Below are 17,611 nucleotides of genomic sequence, written 5' to 3'. Positions count from 1 at the left end.
ATTCATCCCTCAGGTTTCTTCAGCAGAGCTCTAGATGTCTCTTGATCTGTGGTAGGATTCAAATCATTTAACAACCGGTTTGTCCAGGGTCACGTTGGCTGTTGTTGGAGGCATGGCCCATCCTGAGCCTCCTGTGAGAAGCCAACCTGACTCTGGGCAAACCGGTTGTTAAATCCCCCCACCCCACTATCAAAGGGTTCCGGGCACTGCACTGCAAGGGAGAAATGGGAAATGGAGCGACCAGCACAAGGGGAGGAGGAGCAGTGAAAGAGGCCTCCTTCCCTCACTCTGGACACTCCCTTTCCTGTTTCTCCATTGCAGCCCAGGGCCACGGAGCCTGCCCCACCCACCACCACCCAGATGCCCTCGCTTCTCCCAAGCGTTTCTTTGCCTACCTGATTTCCAGCTCCGTCGCATTTCTCCCTTGCGTATCTTACTATTGTGTGCAGAGAAACAAGTTTGTGGGACTAAAAAAAATTACTCAATCAATTCCAATTTCATGAGAGCTTTTTTTGTGAGAAGATGGAATTGATTTATTGAACTTTTGTTTTCTTTAGTCCCACACACTATTGTTTCCCTGCGCACAATGGCGAGAAACGTGACGGAGCTGGAAATCAAGTAGGCAAAGAAATGTTTTGGGGAAGTGAGGGCATCTGGGAGGTGGTGAGGCAAGTTCTTTGGCCCACAAAAACCTCATCTTTGGCGTCCGACCCTGCAAAGCAGAGAAAGAGTTGCCAGGAAGAAGGCAGTCAGGCTGGGAGTTGCGAATTCTTTCTCCCCTGCTCCAGTCCTCCTCACCTGCCACCACCAAATTGCATCAGTAAAGGTGGCTGGTGGCTAAGTGAGGGTCAGGAAGCTCTGCCATGCCCAGTGAGGGGGGAAGAAAGGGCAAGAGGAGCCTTGTCTCACTGCATGTGACTCACTGAAAGGAAGCGGCAGTCTGACCACTTCCCTTCCTCACCCTCTCCAGTGCTGGAAACCAACTGTCAGTGACAGGCCCAGCTGCCCATTTATCTGTCTCACTCTTTGCGTTTCTGGGCTCACCCAGTGCCACAGTCCACCATGCAGGCCTGGAAGGGCGCACCTATGACATGACGATGGGCAGCAGCAGCAGTGGCTGGGCATGCTCGGATAAATGTTCTATAAACTCATGCAGGGGATGTAGAGCATGCCCAGGAAGCAGATGCAGGCCAAGAGGGCAGCCTTACTCAGGTGCAGCAATGGTGGCAGCTCTGGAGACATCTGTGGGGGAGGAGGAGAAGGAGGAGGAGGGGTGTTGAGACGGGCCCATGGAGAGAGGGAGGGCTCACCTGCAAGCCACCACCCATGAAGAGGCTGCCCAAGTAGCCACTCAGCCTCCTTGCAGAGATGGGAAGCATAAATGAATCTCAAAGTCATCAGGCCATGATCTGACCAGGACAAACGGGAACAGGATAGCTCCCCCTCAGATCCCATTGGAAGTGGCCAAGGCTCAGAAGGACCATGCAGCAGAGTCTGGGGTATAATCCTCAGTTCCCTTTGGAACCCCATTAGTCACTAAGAGTGGACTGGTCAAAGAGATCCAGCCTCCCTGCAGAGAGGAGCAGCAGAAAAGAATCTCAAAGTCATCAGGCCATGATCTGGCCAGGACAAAGATGACAAGGACAGCTCCTCCTCAGATCAGGTTGGAAGTGGTCAGTTTTGAGCTGAGCCAAGAATGATGGTGGCCATGTTGAGATGCCTCTAAGGCCTGCCCCAGGGATGGCAAATGGACATCGCTCAAGACCATAAGGTCTGGGGACCCCACAGTCAACTGAGAAATGCCCTCCAGAGGCTCAGACAGGGAGGTTGCCCTGCAGCAGGAAGGCTGGTACAATGGCAATGATTCCTACTGGTTCAGTAGGAAAAGAATTTCAGACCTGGCAATTTGGGGAGCAGCACCCCAAAAGACCCAAAGAGACACCCAGATGACAATTGCTACCCTTAGGCTACAGCAACAGAAGTTTGCAAGTCTTGCCAAAAAAAATTGCAGTTAATATCCTGAGATACTTCCTCAAACTCCATTTCTGCCTCGTGCCATTTTTGGCAAGTAGCACTCCTATGATCTGACCCAACTAGGGCATAAGCCAAAATCCATCTTGTGTGCAGGGGTCACTTTCATGTATGTCAACTACACAACTTCCCCATGACTCCACCTGCTCTGGGAATTACGAGACACAAAGATGTTTTTCATTCTGCTGCATGAAGAGAAGCTGTTGCTAAGGGGATAGGACACTGGCTCTTCCTTGCAATTATCAGAAGAACAGTCATTCTTCATGCATCCCCTGTGGATTTCAGACACAAAGATCTTCCAGGATAAAACCTGCTTTAAAAATATCTCTGAGTTCTCCAGCTGGGGGGAGGAGGCAGAATGTGTCACCTTAGCCTGCCTTGCAGAGAGCTCACTCCTGGGTTTGAAGAGACTCACATGCCTTTGTTTCCTCTTTGGTCACAGCCCAAATACAGGTAAAAAGAAGCATTTTTGATATAAATTTCTCTTGATGCCATCCAGGTGGCACAGGTGGTGTCTGCTCTGCTAAAGTTCCAGTGAGATTTCAAGAGCAACCTTCATATCAGTTTCTGCATAAACCTCGATTTCTGTCCTAGGAGGGAAGGTGATAAGAATGACCAGGCAGGAGTCATGCAACTGTTGATCCTGATGCTCTTCTGGCTCCTGGCTCCAACTACAGCACAGAGGCTGCAAACCATCTGTGTGCTGAGGGATTATATCGATTTAGATGGAATCTTCTACAGGCCTGGTGATCTCATTATTGGTGGGAATTTGCCCTTCGGAGACATGTACCCGTCTGATGTCCAAGACTTTAATAAAGTGAATCATAATCCCGCTATTAGGTAAGTTTCAGCTGGATGTGAAACATGCAGATAATTATTCTCTTTGCTTGACATTCAGGGCCTTTTTTTCAAAAAAAAATACTTCTACTATTTGTACTGTCCTGGTGTAGTTCACATTTTGTGCTTTTCTCCATAAAGTAGCAAGCTCTTCAAATAGGTTGGAATTCTCAATCGCTTCACCAGGAAGATGATAAACAACAAAAATAAAGAAGGAAGCTGTGCTGTCTTAATGAATTAGTCAAATTATTATATTTATCTCACCAGTAAATTCTGGTAGAAAATAAAAATAAAAACTCAGCACTCTTCAAGTGTTCAGGAGTTACAAAGATTCCTCTCAGTGCTGGAATCAGCATTTCTCATGAATAATGGCCTTCAGTAAATCTCTGAGGTGACCTCGCTGTAGTTCTGTGCTCATCAATCTTTACCACACCTGAAGAAGCTGCTCAAGGACAGACCTTAAATAATTACATTATAAAAGGAGCAGTTGGAAAGGATTACAGCCACTGCAGCAGAGTGAATATGGCAGGGATGATAGAGAGTATAAAACAGTCCATAATACCTATGGAATGGGTTGTCTCCTTTCTCACAAAGTCATCCAAGTTTAGCCAAGGAAAATCCTTTGAAAGAAACCCAACCCCAATGAAATTTGGGAGTTTCGGCCCCCAAAATTCCCCCCAAACAGTAAAGCAAGTTCTACAGCCAGGCACAAGATTTCCTGTAATATTTGCCAATGTTTTGCTCACTACAGACCCATCACCAGTTACTACCAGCAGTTCTTTGCACTGATGTTTGCTGTCTCTGAGGTCAATAAGGATTTTCTTCTGCTCCCCAACATCACCCTTGGCTTCCACATCTATGCACATTTCCAGACTGGGGTACTTATTTCCTTAAACAGCCTCTCCATGCTCTCCTCACAAGACCATGTGGTTCCAGGTTACAAATGTGACCAGCAGGACACTCTGCTCTCCGTCATTGGTGATCTGAGTGCCATATTCTCAAGGCAGATGGCCTCCATCTTCAGCATCTTCAAGGTCCCACAGGTAAGAGAGCTCCACTGGATACAATATGGATAATTCAAAGATGAAAACACACACATAAGCCAAGAGGAAATTAAAGGTAGTTTGGGGGAGGCACATCATGAGCCTCTGACTCTCTGTTTATTCTTCATAAAATGGTAGCCATCATTTTAGTGACATTTATTTCCTGTATCAGGTTGTTGGGTTCTTCTCTTGTCTTCTGACATATCACAATCAGTCAAGATGTGTAAGTGGTGGCTCTCCCTAAGAAGGGAAGGAGATGAAGCTTGCCAGGTTGACTGATGGAGCAAAATCCACACAATGGTGACTCCTAAAGTTGCCCTAAGACTTTACTTTGTCTTTGAAAGATGAATCTCATTGTTTTTCAGCTCGGTGTTGGCTTTGAGTTCTCTCAGGAAGAGAGAAGGTTTTATCCTTCCTTCTTCTGGATTAATCCCAAGGAATCTCCTCAGTATGTGGGTTTAGTGCAGCTGCTCCTTTATTTCCAGTGGAACTGGGTTGGTCTTATGGCCCCTCAAGATGACAGGGGAGAACGTTTCATTTCAATTCTGACGCCAATGCTCCAGGAGAAGGAGATCTGCCTGGTGTTCACTGAAAGTTTAAAAATAGATGATCTTCAGATTAGAATAGAGAAAATGCTTCTCAAGTTACAGACTTGGATAAAAACTGAAGTGATTATTCTGTTTGGAAACTATGGTTGTACTTACACTGTACAGTTACTTTTAGCTTGCCATGAAACGTTGAGCAACAGAACCTTGCAGAATGTTTGGATCTTAACTTCCCATTGGAAACTTAGTCTGGAGGAATCTGAAAAAACATTTCTAAAGCCTTTCCATGGAATCCTGCATTTCAGGGACCACACCCGGGATGTTTCAGAATTCAGCCATTTCCTCCTGTCTTTAGACCCCTTGAGCCCCCAAGGAGATGTCTTTCCCCCAGAACTGTGGGAATCTGTCTTTCATTGCACACTCCACAAACCAGGCAAGATCCCTCCAAAGGGGGGAAAACAATGTACAGGAAAGGAGAATTTGCAGAATCTGCCAAATTACGTTTTTGAAATAAGCATGACAGGTGAAAGTTACAAGATCTACAATGCCATTTATGCTGTGGCACACGCTTTACATGCAATGTTTGCATCCAGAGCCCAACCGACCATGATGAGGCTTGGAAAGAGGATCTCCAATATCCAGTCATGGCAGGTAATTTCTGTGGCTTCCTTAGAGAGGAAGCTTCCCATATGCATTCCTTCAATTACTGATTAAATATCTTCTGGTTATTATATCAATGCATATTCAAACCAATTATTAGAAAAATGTGAATTAAGAATCATGTTTTGTTGGAAGAGTTTGGGGGGGGGATGAGATGGAAACAAAGGAGCTGTCCATAAGACCCGTTGTTGTTGTTTTAAAATAATTTTTATTAAACAATTTTGTCTTTAAAAATAACCTAAAAAACAACCACAAATACATAAAAACAAACAAAGCAAACAATATATGCCATCTAAATTTATTTTACAGCTTTCTGTATTGGCATATGTATTTTGCTTTTGTGGTTCTCTATTCTATCATATCTATTTACTTCTCGATAGTAGTATAATATCATTACATCAATGTATATATTAACCCATATAGTAGTATACATTATTCTTGTCTACCGACTTATATTTATTTATATTCACATCTCTTTGTTTAATGTTTTTCAATTACTCCAATTTAGGTTTCATCAGTACTAAGATAAACATATCCTGTTTTGGTTTCTATTTTCAAACCAACTATACATGTTATTCCATACTTCATAATAGTCCGAATCATCCCTCTCTTTTAGCTCCATAGTCATTTTATCCATTTCTGTGCATTCAAGAATTTTTCTAATTGCTATTTTATCTGAAGGTAAATTATTTTGTTTCCAGTTTTGTGCAAATATGATTCTTGCTGCAGTGAGTATGTGTAGTGTGATGTATTGAAGTTTTTTGTTCATTTTCGAGTCCAGTATTCCTAATAAAAATAGTTCTGGTTTCAAATCTGGTTTTTTTTTTTTTGGTCTTAATTTCTTCCAGCCATTTTTGAATTTTGCACCAATATTTCCTTGTGATGGGGCACGTCCACCACATGTGATGGAATGTTCAAAATTTGTGGTTACATCTCTAGCATTTGGGGGATAAATTTGGGTACATTTTGGCCAATCTCGCTGAGGGCAAATGCCATCTATAAATCATTTTATAGAGGTTTTCTTTGTAGGGGATTGCTGTTGTAAATTTATAGTTCCTTGTCCATAGTTTGTCCCACTGTTCTAATTCTTCCTGTCCTCTACCATCCCCTGGAGTCCATTTAAGCTCATGCCTCCTGCTTCAGTGACTCCATCCAGCCACCCCATTCTCTGTCGTCCCCTTCTTCTTTTGCCCTCAATCCTTCCCAGCATTAGGCTCTTATCCAGTGACTCCTTCCTTCTCATTAGGTGGCCAAAGTATTTCAGTTTCATCTTCAGGATCTTGCCTTTTAAAGAGCAGTCAGGGTTGATCTCTCTAGGACTCCCTGGTTTGATTGCCTTGCAGTCCAAGGGACTCGCAGGAGTCTTCTCCAGCACCATAGTTCAAAGGCCTCCATTCTCTGGTGCTCAGCCTTTCTTATAGTCCAACTTTCACAGCCACACATTGCAACTGGGAAAAAGATAGCCTTGACTATATGCACTTTTGGTGGCAGGGTAATGTTTCTGCTTTTTAGTAAGCTATCTAGATTTGCCACAGCTTTCCTCCCCAGGAGCAAACATCTTTTAATTTCTTGGCTGCAGTCCCCATCTGCGGTGATCTTGGAGCACAGGAAAATAAAATCTGTCACTACCTCCATTTCTTCTCCATCTATTTGACAAGAATTGAGAGGGCTGGATGCCATGATCTTAGTTTTGTTAATGTTCAGTTTCAAGCCAATTTTTGCACTCTCTTCCTTCACCCACATCAAGAAGCTCTGTGGTTCCTCTTTACTTTCTGCCATTAGAGTGGTATCTTCTATATATCTCAGTTTGTTGATATTTCTCCCAGCAATCTTAATTCCATCTTGTGATTCATCTAGCCCTGCCTTTCTCATGATCTGCTCTGCATATAAGTTAAATAGACAGCCTTTCCTAACTCCTTTCTCAATTTTGAACCAATTGGTGGTTCCATGACCAGTTCTCACTGTTGTTTCTTGACCCACATATAGGTTTCTCAAGAGGCAAATAAGATGGTCTGGCATTCCCATATTTTAAAGAACTTGCCACAATTTGTTGTGATCCACACAATCAAAGGCTTTAGCATAGTCAATGAAGCAGAAGTAGATGTTTTTCTGGAACTCCCTAACTGAATCTCCGTGATCCAGCGTATGTTGGCAATTTGATCTCTAGTTCCTCTGCCTCTTTGAAATCCTGCTTGTACTTCTGGTAGTTCTCGATCCACTTACTGCTGGAGTCTAGCTTGTAGGATTTTGAGCAGAACTTTACTAGCATGTGAAATGAGTGCAATGATATGCTAGTTTGAACATTCTTTGGCGTTGCCCTTCTTTGGAATTGGAATGTAAACTGACTTTTTCCAATCCTGTGGCCACTGTTGAGTTTTCCAAATTTGCTGACAAATTGAGTGTAGCACTTCGACTGCATCCTCTTTTAAGATTTTGAATAGCTCAGCTGGAATATTGTCACCTCCACTATCTTGTTGTTGCTCAGATTTTCTAAGGCCCATTTGACTTCACCTTCCAGGGTCTCTGGCTCGAGGTCAATGACCACCCCATCGTGGTTATCAGGGACGTTAAGCTTCTTCTTGTATAGTTCCTCTGTATAATTTTGCCACCTCTTCTTAAACTCTTCTGCCTCTGTTAGGTCCCTGCCATTTTGGTCCTTTATCATGCCCATCTTTGCATGAAACTTTCCCTTCATATCTCCAATTTTCTTGAAGAGATCTCTGTTCTTCCCAATTCTTTTTTTTTTATTATTCTATTTCTTTGTACTGTTCATTTAAGAAGGCATTCTTATCTCTTCTAGCTATTCTCTGGACTTCTGCATTCAATTGGGTGTATCTTTCTCTTTCTCCCTTGCCTGTCAGGGTTCCAAGTAGCACCTCCAACAAATGAAAACTCCAAGGCTTGAGTTTCCTCAAAGTTGCATTTAATTAGAGATGTCATATTGGGACATCTGGGAAAACTCGAATCTGAAAGTTTCCAAGTTTTCTCCACCCAAAGAAAAGTTCAAGTTCCTGCCCAGTACCCCCAAGAGTCCATCACATGGTCCAATCAAACATTGTTCCAACCGGAGATGCCTCTCAGTTCCAGCCTTCGAGGTGCAGGGCAAGTTGTCCTTGACTTCTTGAGAAAGGAATGTTATTATTACTATACATCACCCATGTTCCATACAATCCCCACTCCCAATTTCCCACAGTAGTAAATGTAGCTGTCAGGTTTCGGTGCTATCTTGAATAAACTTCATTCTCAAGCGCAAGCTGTCTAATGAATCATTTTATTTTTAAGAATAGCAGAATCCGACATTTCTGATTCAAATTGCAGCCAAACTGGCCCCTCCTTCCAACCCCCTCCTCTTCCGCTCTCCAACCCCAATATCCCATTGGCCATCATACAGATCCATCTCTACACCCCGGCACGTTCTTTTCACAGGAATGCAGCCCCCATCCTCGTCTCCCAGGAAACACTATCTGTACATACAAAACTAGGTAAAAGTTCATCTCAGCAATAAATCAAGCTTCCGCTCTTTCTGCTTCAACTTGTTATGTCAGCGCTGGAAGAAAGCCTAATTTGGAACGCTGACAGTAGCAGGTCTGAAGGCCTAATACAAAAGATGGCTTCCAGGCCTGACATTGCCTTTCGCTTCCCTTCTTTCTTCAGCCACTTATAAAGCTTCCTCAGAGAACCATTTTGCTTTCTTGAATTTCTTTTTCTTAGGGATGGTTTGAGTTGCTACCTCTTCTGCAATGTTGCCAACCTCTGTCCATAGACCTTCAGGCATTCTTTCTACCAGATCTAATTCCTTAAATCTATTTGTCACCTCTACTGTATCAGGGATATGATTTAGTTCATTCCTGAGTGGCCTAGTGCTTTCCCCTACTTTATTCAATTTAAGACTAAATTTTGCAAGTAGAAGCTCATGATCTGAGCCACAGTCAGCTCCTGGTCTTGTTTTTACTGACTGTAAAGAGCTTCTCCATCTTTGGCTGCAGAGCACATAGTCAATTTTATTTCTGTGTTGACTGTCTGGTGATGTCCATGTGTAGAGTCTTCTCTTGGGTTGTTGGAAAGGAGCGTTTGCTATGGCCATCCTATTCTCTTGACAAAATTCCATCAGCCTGTGCCCTGCTTCATTTTGTACTCCAAGGCCAAACTTGCCTGTTATTCCAGTTATCTTTTGGCTTCCTACTTTAGCATTCCAATCCCCCATGATAATAAGTGTCAGGGCGATGATTAATCCCATCCTGGCGATTGCACCTTAATTAAGAGGGGGCGGATCGTGGCCATTCCTTGTTGCGTACTTTAAGAAAACAAACCCGAAGAATAAAGAATAAAAGTTCACGTAGTTCAGGTTCAGGCTCCTGCATCTCTGTGAAAAGTTCCTTTCTGTAGGTAACATGCAATGCTTCACCACTGTCCAAAGTCCACAGGAGTCATCTGTCGTACTCTGAATGAGGTTGTGGATCATTGGCTAAAGCCAATGTGGCAAGTGGAGCTTGTGGATCACGCCTGGGACCACGACGACCTTGACTTCTGCCTCTGCCTCCTCTGGAATCTGTTCCTCTGGGCTGGTATGAGACGGGAGCTGGAACTCGTTGGGGACAATCCCGGGTGGCATGTCCCATACGATCATAGATGTAGCATCTTGGCATCCTTGGAACGAAGGCTCTTCCTCAGAAGGGACGCCTCGCTGGAGCTCTTGATGCGGGTGGTCCTCTCAAATGTGGCGTGGCTAACATGAGTGCTTCTTCTTCAATTAAAAGTCTGCACACATGGTCCACTGTGCGTTGAGCAATAGGCACTTGGTTAATCTTTGTAATGGCATCTTTCCATTCATTATTCAATGAGTTAATAATAATGCTGATCATTTGAATATCATCAATATTATAGCCTCTTTCTCTCAATTCTGTTCTGATTCCTTTCAGTTTGGTTAAATGTCCTCCAGGTTACAATCTCGAACCATGGAACTCAGACATGAGTAAACATGAAGATTCAAGTGAAACAGGCCTGTAGCAATTTTCCAATTGGGCCCAAATTTGTTGGGCTGTTGCATTAGGCGGAAAGGTGACCTGCAGTTCAGTATCCATGGACATTAATAATGTTGTGCAAGCTCTAGTCTCTAAGTCTCTTATTGCAGGAGTCCATGGCTGAGCAGGAGGATAAAAACATCATACAGTGAGTGCCTTCTCTGCGAAGTAACAATCCAATCTCACTGACCCAGGCCTTATAATTCTGTCCTGTCATCTTTAATTTGGACTCACCAGCTAGTGGAGCAACAGAAAATGCCTGGTGAGGAACATGCATTTGGTATGCTGGCTGTGCCGGTAAAAATACCTGTGGTATTTGTTGTGCTTGCTGTGGACCGGCTGAAGGCACTTGTGCGTGCGCTTGTGGCTGAGGCTGCTGCTGCTGCATTTGAGCTGCAATATTAGCATGACCTGCTGGAGACGCAGTCATTTGCCTTTGCTGCATTGCTGTTCCATCTAAAAGGACACCAGCACCACCAGGGGGTGCTGAAGTTTGGGCCTGTGGAGACACTTGTGGCGTTGCAGCCTGAATATCTGAATAAGTTAAGGACATGTTTGCTAAAATCTGTTGCAATACTTCAAAATGTCCATGTAGACTACGTTGCCTTTCAGCTTTCTCTAGTAAATTACTTTGGCCAGCAGATGGTGCTGCACCTTTAGTTTCGGGCAGCTCAGATAATTTCTGTGCCTTCGTGGCATATGTAATCTCAGAAGGGAGGACTTTGTGTGACGTGTGCACTGCTCTCTGTTCTGATTGGCCTGACACAAAATCCACCAGAGGGAGTGTCTTTGGCTCTGAAGAAGAAGGAGCCAAAATGGTGCTTTTAGAGATTTTAAAGTCACTAGACTGTCTCTCATCTTGCTCAAGCATAGATAAATCCATTTGTGCCTGGGATAGCTCATTTTCATAAAATTTTATATGGTTACAATAGGCTTTTATAGCTTTCTCATGCTGGGTGAGCTCAGAGCTTTGAGGAGAATAATGAATTATTTCTCTCTCTGCGTGGGAGGAAATATGCTCGGCAGTTTGTGAAAACTTTGGCCTTGCATCAAGCGTTACAAATTCAGAAGGTTCTAGGAGGACTTTTTTAGAGCTTGCAAATTCAGAAGAAAATGCTACTGACCTCAGTTGTAGCTCATTATCTTCAAAAGCAATTTCTCTCTTATCTCCCTTCGTTTCTTCTCCCACGGCTTCTCGTTCTGGTCGTGTGGCTGAAGCAAGGGGCTGGAAGTCTGAAAAGTTCTTTTCTGGAAGTTCTTTCTGCCACCTCTTCATTGGAAAGATCAATCAAATCATTTACGAAGAGTGGTCTTAATTTCATTTTGCCTTTTTTCTTCTTCTTCGGCATCTTAGTAGACAATTTAATTAGCGTTCCTCAGTCGCAAATCAATCATCTAGCTAATCTAGCCTAGAGGTCTTATCAAAGTAACAAGCAAGGAAAAAAGCCATAATTTTAACCATCCTCTGCTACCAGGTGTCAGGGCGATGATTAATCCCATCCTGGCTCTGGAATAATCGCACCTTAATTAAGAGGGGGCGGATCGTGGCCATTCCTTGTTGCATACTTTAAGAAAACAAACCCGAAGAAATATCTTCTAAGAAAACTCATTTATTTGTTATAAAGAAAATAAAAAACATCTCACTAGCTAAGTAATTACATCTTGGCAAAGCTCGCTCCTGCCGGACCTATCTGGCAGGAGAACAAAGGAAGAAGTGTGTAAAGGAATGTGGGTGGATGGACATGCGTAGTAGCATCAGAGATAAGGATTCTTGGCAAACTATGGAAAGTCTTATAGTTCAAAAATAGAGCTCAGCTGGTAAATAAAAAAATGCAGTGAAAGGTGGAAAGGTGAGTGTAAGGTATTCTACTGAAGAAAATGGAGCAGAAGAAAATGCTACTTGGAGCAGTGTAATGAATCAGACTCCTTTCTTCATTTTGTATGGCTACAAGCCCGATCTTCAAGATGAAGGAGCCAAAATGGCGCTTGTAGAGATTTTAAAGTCACTAGACTGTCTCTCATCTTGCTCAAGCATAGATAAATCCATTTGTGCCTGGGATAGCTCATGTTCATAAAATTTTATATGGTTATGATAGGCTTTTATAGCTTTCTCATGCTGGGTGAGCTCAGAGCTTCGAGGAGAATAATGAATTATTTCTCTCTCTGCATGGGAGGAAATATGCTCGGCAGTTTGTGAAAACTTTGGCCTTGCACCAAGCATTACAAATTCAGAAGGTTCTGGGAGGACTTTTTTAGAGCTTGCAAATTCAGAAGAAAATGCTACTTGGAGCAGAAGGTGACCTTCTGCTACAAGTAGGCACAGTGAGTGCCTTCTCTGTGAAATAACAATTCAATCTCACTGACCCAGGCCTTATAATTCTGTTCTGACATCTTTAATTTTGAATCACCAGCTAGTGGAGCAACAGAAAATGCCTGGTGAGGAACATGCATTTGGTATGCTGGCTGTGCCGGTAAAAATACCTGTGGTATTTGCTGTGCTTGCTGTTGACCGGCTGAAGGCACTTGTGCGTGCGCTTGTGGCTGCTGCTGCTGCTGCATTTGAGCTGCAAAATTAGCATGACATCATTTTTTGGTGTTAATTCTATAAGATGCTGTAGGACTTCATAGAACCAGTCAACTTCATCCTCTTCAGCACCAGTGGTTGGGGCATAGACTTGGACTGCTATGATGTTGAATGGGTTGCCTTGAATTCAAACTGAGATCATTCTGTCATTTTGGAGATTGAATCCCAGTATTGCTTTTCCTACTCTTTTATTGATTATGAAGGCTACTCCATTTCTTTTGAGGGATTCTTGCCCACAGTAGTATACCTGATGGTCATCTGAATTAAATTCACCCATTCCTGTCCATTTTAGTTCACTGATTACTAAGATGTCGATATTCAGTCTTGTCATCTCTTGTTTGACCATGTCCAGCTTGTCTTGATTGGATGGATCTTACATTCCAGGTTCCTATGGAGTACAGATATTTACAGCATTGGACTTTGCTTTCACTATCAGATACATCCACAGTTGAGCATCCTTTTGGGTTTGGCCCAGGGGTGAAATGCTCCCAGTTCGGACCGGACCGCCTGATCCAGTAGCAATGGCCGCGGGTAGTTCGGAGAACCGGTAGGAAAAATCCCTGCACCCCCCCTCCCCATACCCAGCTGAACGGTCATCAGAGGCTGGTTTTTTTACTTTTAAAAGCATTTTTTCTGCAACCTCTTCGGCTGAAGAGGTTGTAGAAAAAATTGTTTTAAAAGTAAGGAAAAAAAAGTTGGCCACGCCCACCCAGTCACATTACCTGCCCACCAAGCCACGCCCACAGAACCGGTAGTAACAAATTTTACATTTCACCACTGCTTTGGCCCAGTCACTTCTGTTGTCACCAAGGCCCACATAGTTAATATTAAATACAAAACAATTCCAAAAAACAAACAGATTTTATTAAAATAGCTGAGAATTAACTCATTCTCAGCATATTCCCAATTAAATTGAAAGTAAAGTTCTCAAAACACCATTCTTCAGTTTATCTCTGACCTTGGGATAATTAGGCAAACTGCCAAATGCATTTCTTGGCAACAGTTCAGGAACAGAAGATGCTGACAAGAAAGAAACACATCTGAACACGAAGCAAATCTCTCAACGGTTGTTTTCCGGCAAAGGGGCCAAGAGCCGTTGCTGGTCTTTTAAGCCTCATGAGAGGGGCCAATCATCTCTTGGACCTACTCCCGAGTCGTCCTCTCTGCTTTAGCTCCTCCTGCCTTCTGGCAATTCTTCTGATACGTGCACTAGGAACAGGCTCCTTCTGTTCCTCTGCCTCTCTACTGTCAGCCTCTGGAGGCTCCGAAGTCCGTGCATCACTCCCCGATGGCCCTGGCTCCATCTCTGCCTCCGATGCAGAGCCCTCATCCAGGCCTTCCCCAGCCTCCAGGACTGATCCATGTTCTTCCTCAGCCCCATCGCTGTCTGACTCTGCTATTAGTTCCGCAGGCTGCTGGCGGACCACAACAGCTTGATTCTTTCTGGCACTACTAGGACTAGCCCTCTGCTCTTCCCCAATAACATATTGGACACCTTCTGACCTGAGAGGCTCATCTTCCAGCGTTATATATTTTTGCCTTTTGGTACTACCAAAAGGGGGTTTTCATGGCAAAGATACTAGAGTGGGTTGCCATTTCCTTCTCCAGTGGGTCACGTTTTGTCAGAGCTCTCTATGATGACCTCTCCATCTTGGGTGACCCTGCATGGCATAGCTCATAGCTTCATTGAGCTACATAAGCCCCTTCGCCACAACACGGCAGTAATCCATAAAGAGGGCCATAACCGTAGCTCTAACTAAATAGTCCTATTTCTAAACGTCTCTTTTATTTCAGATTCTTGCCTATTTGAGGAATGTGCAGTTCAACAACAGTGCTGGAGATGAGGTCTCCTTCTCAGAAGATGGACTGGGATCTGCTCGTTATGATCTTTTGAATTGGATTCTCCTCCCCAATCGATCCTTTGTTCCCATAAAAGTTGGGCAAGTAAATCCTAAAGCTCTCCCAGGCCAAGATTTCACCATTAACTCTGATGGAATCATCTGGGGCACAAAGGTGAGCTGTAAGGAAATGTTGTAAGTTCAGGGAAAGATTCATTCTCTTCCTGAGATGCAGAACATCTTTCTAACTTGAAAAATGATCAATTGAATCAGAAATTATTGCATTTGGTGAAAAATCTGCTTTGCACACAACACCTTTGAGGTCTGACTTATGTCATTCCAGAAAGAATTAGACTTGGAATTGACTTCTGCTTGAAACACAGGATGCAATTAAAAAGAAGCAACAGAATCACTTCCTCTCAGTTGTATCCTGACAGTTCTTTCTTTTAGAAATTCTCTTGTCACAAGAGTTCACAAGACTTCTTCTGCAGGCTGAGTCTCCAGTTTCAATCTCCCACATTCATAGGTGTGTCTGGAATGCCACTGGCCTGAATCCTTCAGGACTGTTCTTGATTTCTGATAGACAGTGGCAATATGTTTCTTTAGAAGAGAATCTGAACATAGAAGAAGGAATAAGGAAGGGAAATAGGATTGGGGAAAAGAATGAATGCAGCAGGTTCATTGCTCAGGCCATCTCAAGTATTTCTTTTTTCTCTATCAGAAGGTGCCCTTTGCCAGGTGTGGCATCAAGAGGTGCCATGCAGGAGAGAGGAGAAGAGTTCCAGAGGGAGAGCCGGTTTGCTGCTACCATTGTGAGGCTTGTCCAGAAGGGACCTTTTCTAATCAAACAGGTAAACAGGACTTTAAATATAGATCTTCCAGGATCAAAGAAGACATTCATTAAGTCATTTTTGTCATTTTAAGAAGATTGACATGAAACCATATTTTTCAGCAAAACCTTTCAGTTCACAGATATAAACTGCCCCGGCCCCAGAGGCACCTTTCCTGATCCTCAGCAGTTCCATGCAGGATAGCTTTAGGGCAGAATTTATGAATGTCCAACTTGGATTTCCACTCCTACTCTAACCTCCTATTGGAAAAAGCGCCTTCCACTCTTTCGTGAGGAAGTGGGGTGTGTGGTCCAAGCTTTAATTTTTATTATTTATATTATGCTTCTTCTGTCACCACTATCAACCTCTGAGTTAATAGACCTGCCAGGGAAAGAGGACATTCATCCTGGAAATGCACAGTGGAAATGGAAATGCACAGTGAAAGGACAGCTGGAACTGGATAAATCCTTGTCTCTGGCTAATCTATTCTCAGGATCATCATAAACAAAGGATTATTTGCTCTTTTTAATTCCCCATAAATAGCATAGGGGACATTTATTTATTTATTTATTTATTTATTTATTTATTTATTTATTTATTTATTTATTTATTTATTTATTTAGCTTATATGCCGCCCTCTCTCCGGAAGGACTCAGGGCGGCTCACAGCAATAAAAACAGATAAAATCAATATTAAGTATTAAAAACCATTAAAACTCCCCTTAAAAACCCCTTCAGTCCAATCCAGCCTTGCGGAATAACCATGTCTTAAGGTCACGGTGGAAAAAGTGCAGGTCAGGGGCCACCCGGAGCTCCAGGAGGACATTACTCCCTTTGTAGGTAGGTCAACAGCAAAATGGCAACACTCATATCATTTATGTGGGAGGAATAATCTGCATGGTACTTGCTGAAGGAATCCTTAGACAAAGACTTTTGATTTCAGATGCAGGTCGCTGTGAACCCTGCCCAGAAGACCAATTTCCCAACACAGACAAGGACCAATGCATTGCCAAGATGATCCACTTCCTTTCCTATCAAGACACCCTGGGATACACCTTAGTTTCTCTTGCTCTTTTTCTCTCAGTAATCACTTCTGCAGTCCTGGTGATTTTCTATAAACATCATGACACACCAATTGTCAAGGCCAACAACCGAGATCTCACCTACATCCTCTTGGTCTCCCTCTTGCTCTGCTTCCTCTGCTCCTTCCTTTTCATTGGTCAACCTGGGAAGGTCACCTGTCTTATACGACAATCTGCCTTTGCCATTCTCTTTTCTCTTGCAGTTTCCTCTGTGTTGGCAAAGACTGTTATGGTGGTTCTGGCCTTCATGGCCACCAAGCCAGGGAACAAGACAAGGAAACTCTTAGGGAAACCACTGACCAACTCCATTGTCATAGCCTGTCCCCTGATCCAAGGAGTCCTTTGTGCCACCTGGCTGGGAACCTCTCCTCCATTTCCCAGCTGTGACTTTCACTCCTTGTTTGGAGAGATTATCTTGGAATGCAAGGAAGGCTCAGCTTTAATGTTTTACATTGTCCTTGCTTACCTAGGTTTTTTGGCCTTCATCAGTTTCACAGTGGCCTTTCTAGCTAGGAAATTGCCTGATAGTTTTAATGAAGCCAAATTCATTACTTTTAGCATGCTGGTCTTTTGCAGTGTTTGGATCACCTTCCTCCCCACCTACCTGAGCACCAAAGGGAAATTCATGATGGCTGTGGAGATTTTCTCCATTTTGGCCTCTGGAGCTGCTCTCTTGGCTTGTATCTTTTTCCCCAAATGCTACATTATTCTACTGAGGCCAGATCTGAATTGTAGAGAAAATATAGTAAGAAACAAGAATTTCTAACTAATGCAAAGGCAAATATAAATGCCTCATTTATATTTGTCTTTCAGGCATGTTTAGAATCTGATTTTTTTAAAAAAAAAGTTGACAAGAAGGAGGAACATGTCCATTAAAAAATTCCTTCTCATGTGCTGCAATTGGTTACATGTCCGGTCCCATAGATTTCTATTGGGATGATGCCATTCTGGTGGGAAGGGGACGCTTGGGGAGGGGGTTGTGCAGGGTTTCATTTGCATTGCTTTGCTGTACCTTGTGGGAAAAAGGGAGTGGGGAAGGAATGTGCCTTAGGTCATTTTAGGGCGGGGGAAGGAATGTGCTTTGAGCCATCTGCTTTATCTCACCACTAGAGAAAGTGAAATTGAACTGCCTGGGAGTTGA

The 17,611-nt window shown here is 43.3% G+C and overlaps 1 protein-coding gene across 1 annotated transcript; it reads left to right on the top strand.

Annotated features, from left to right (window-relative positions):
• Positions 1-586: 586 nt before the first annotated feature.
• On the top strand, positions 587-17,236 carry LOC139312364 (vomeronasal type-2 receptor 26-like). Its single transcript, XM_070937094.1, has 6 exons — positions 587-618; positions 2,626-2,871; positions 3,620-3,911; positions 14,516-14,734; positions 15,281-15,410; positions 16,332-17,236. The coding sequence occupies exons 1-6, from the start codon at positions 587-589 to the stop codon at positions 17,234-17,236; spliced, it is 1,824 nt and encodes a 607-aa protein (XP_070793195.1).
• Positions 17,237-17,611: the final 375 nt, after the last annotated feature.

Source organism: Pituophis catenifer, unplaced genomic scaffold (assembly GCF_029215685.1).
Source record: "Pituophis catenifer annectens isolate HBS135680 unplaced genomic scaffold, rPitCat1.0.hap2 SCAF_1, whole genome shotgun sequence".
Classification (NCBI taxonomy): Eukaryota; Metazoa; Chordata; class Lepidosauria; order Squamata; family Colubridae; genus Pituophis; species Pituophis catenifer.
This window is presented reverse-complemented; position numbering and strand designations above follow the sequence as displayed.

Coding starts and splice junctions, on each gene's coding strand:
- LOC139312364 (XM_070937094.1), top strand. CDS start 587: ATGGCGAGAAACGTGACGGAGCTGGAAATCAA. Junction 619..2,625: donor GTGACGGAGCTGGAAATCAA/GTAGGCAAAGAA, acceptor TTTCTGTCCTAG/GAGGGAAGGTGATAAGAATG. Junction 14,735..15,280: donor GAATCATCTGGGGCACAAAG/GTGAGCTGTAAG, acceptor TTTCTCTATCAG/AAGGTGCCCTTTGCCAGGTG.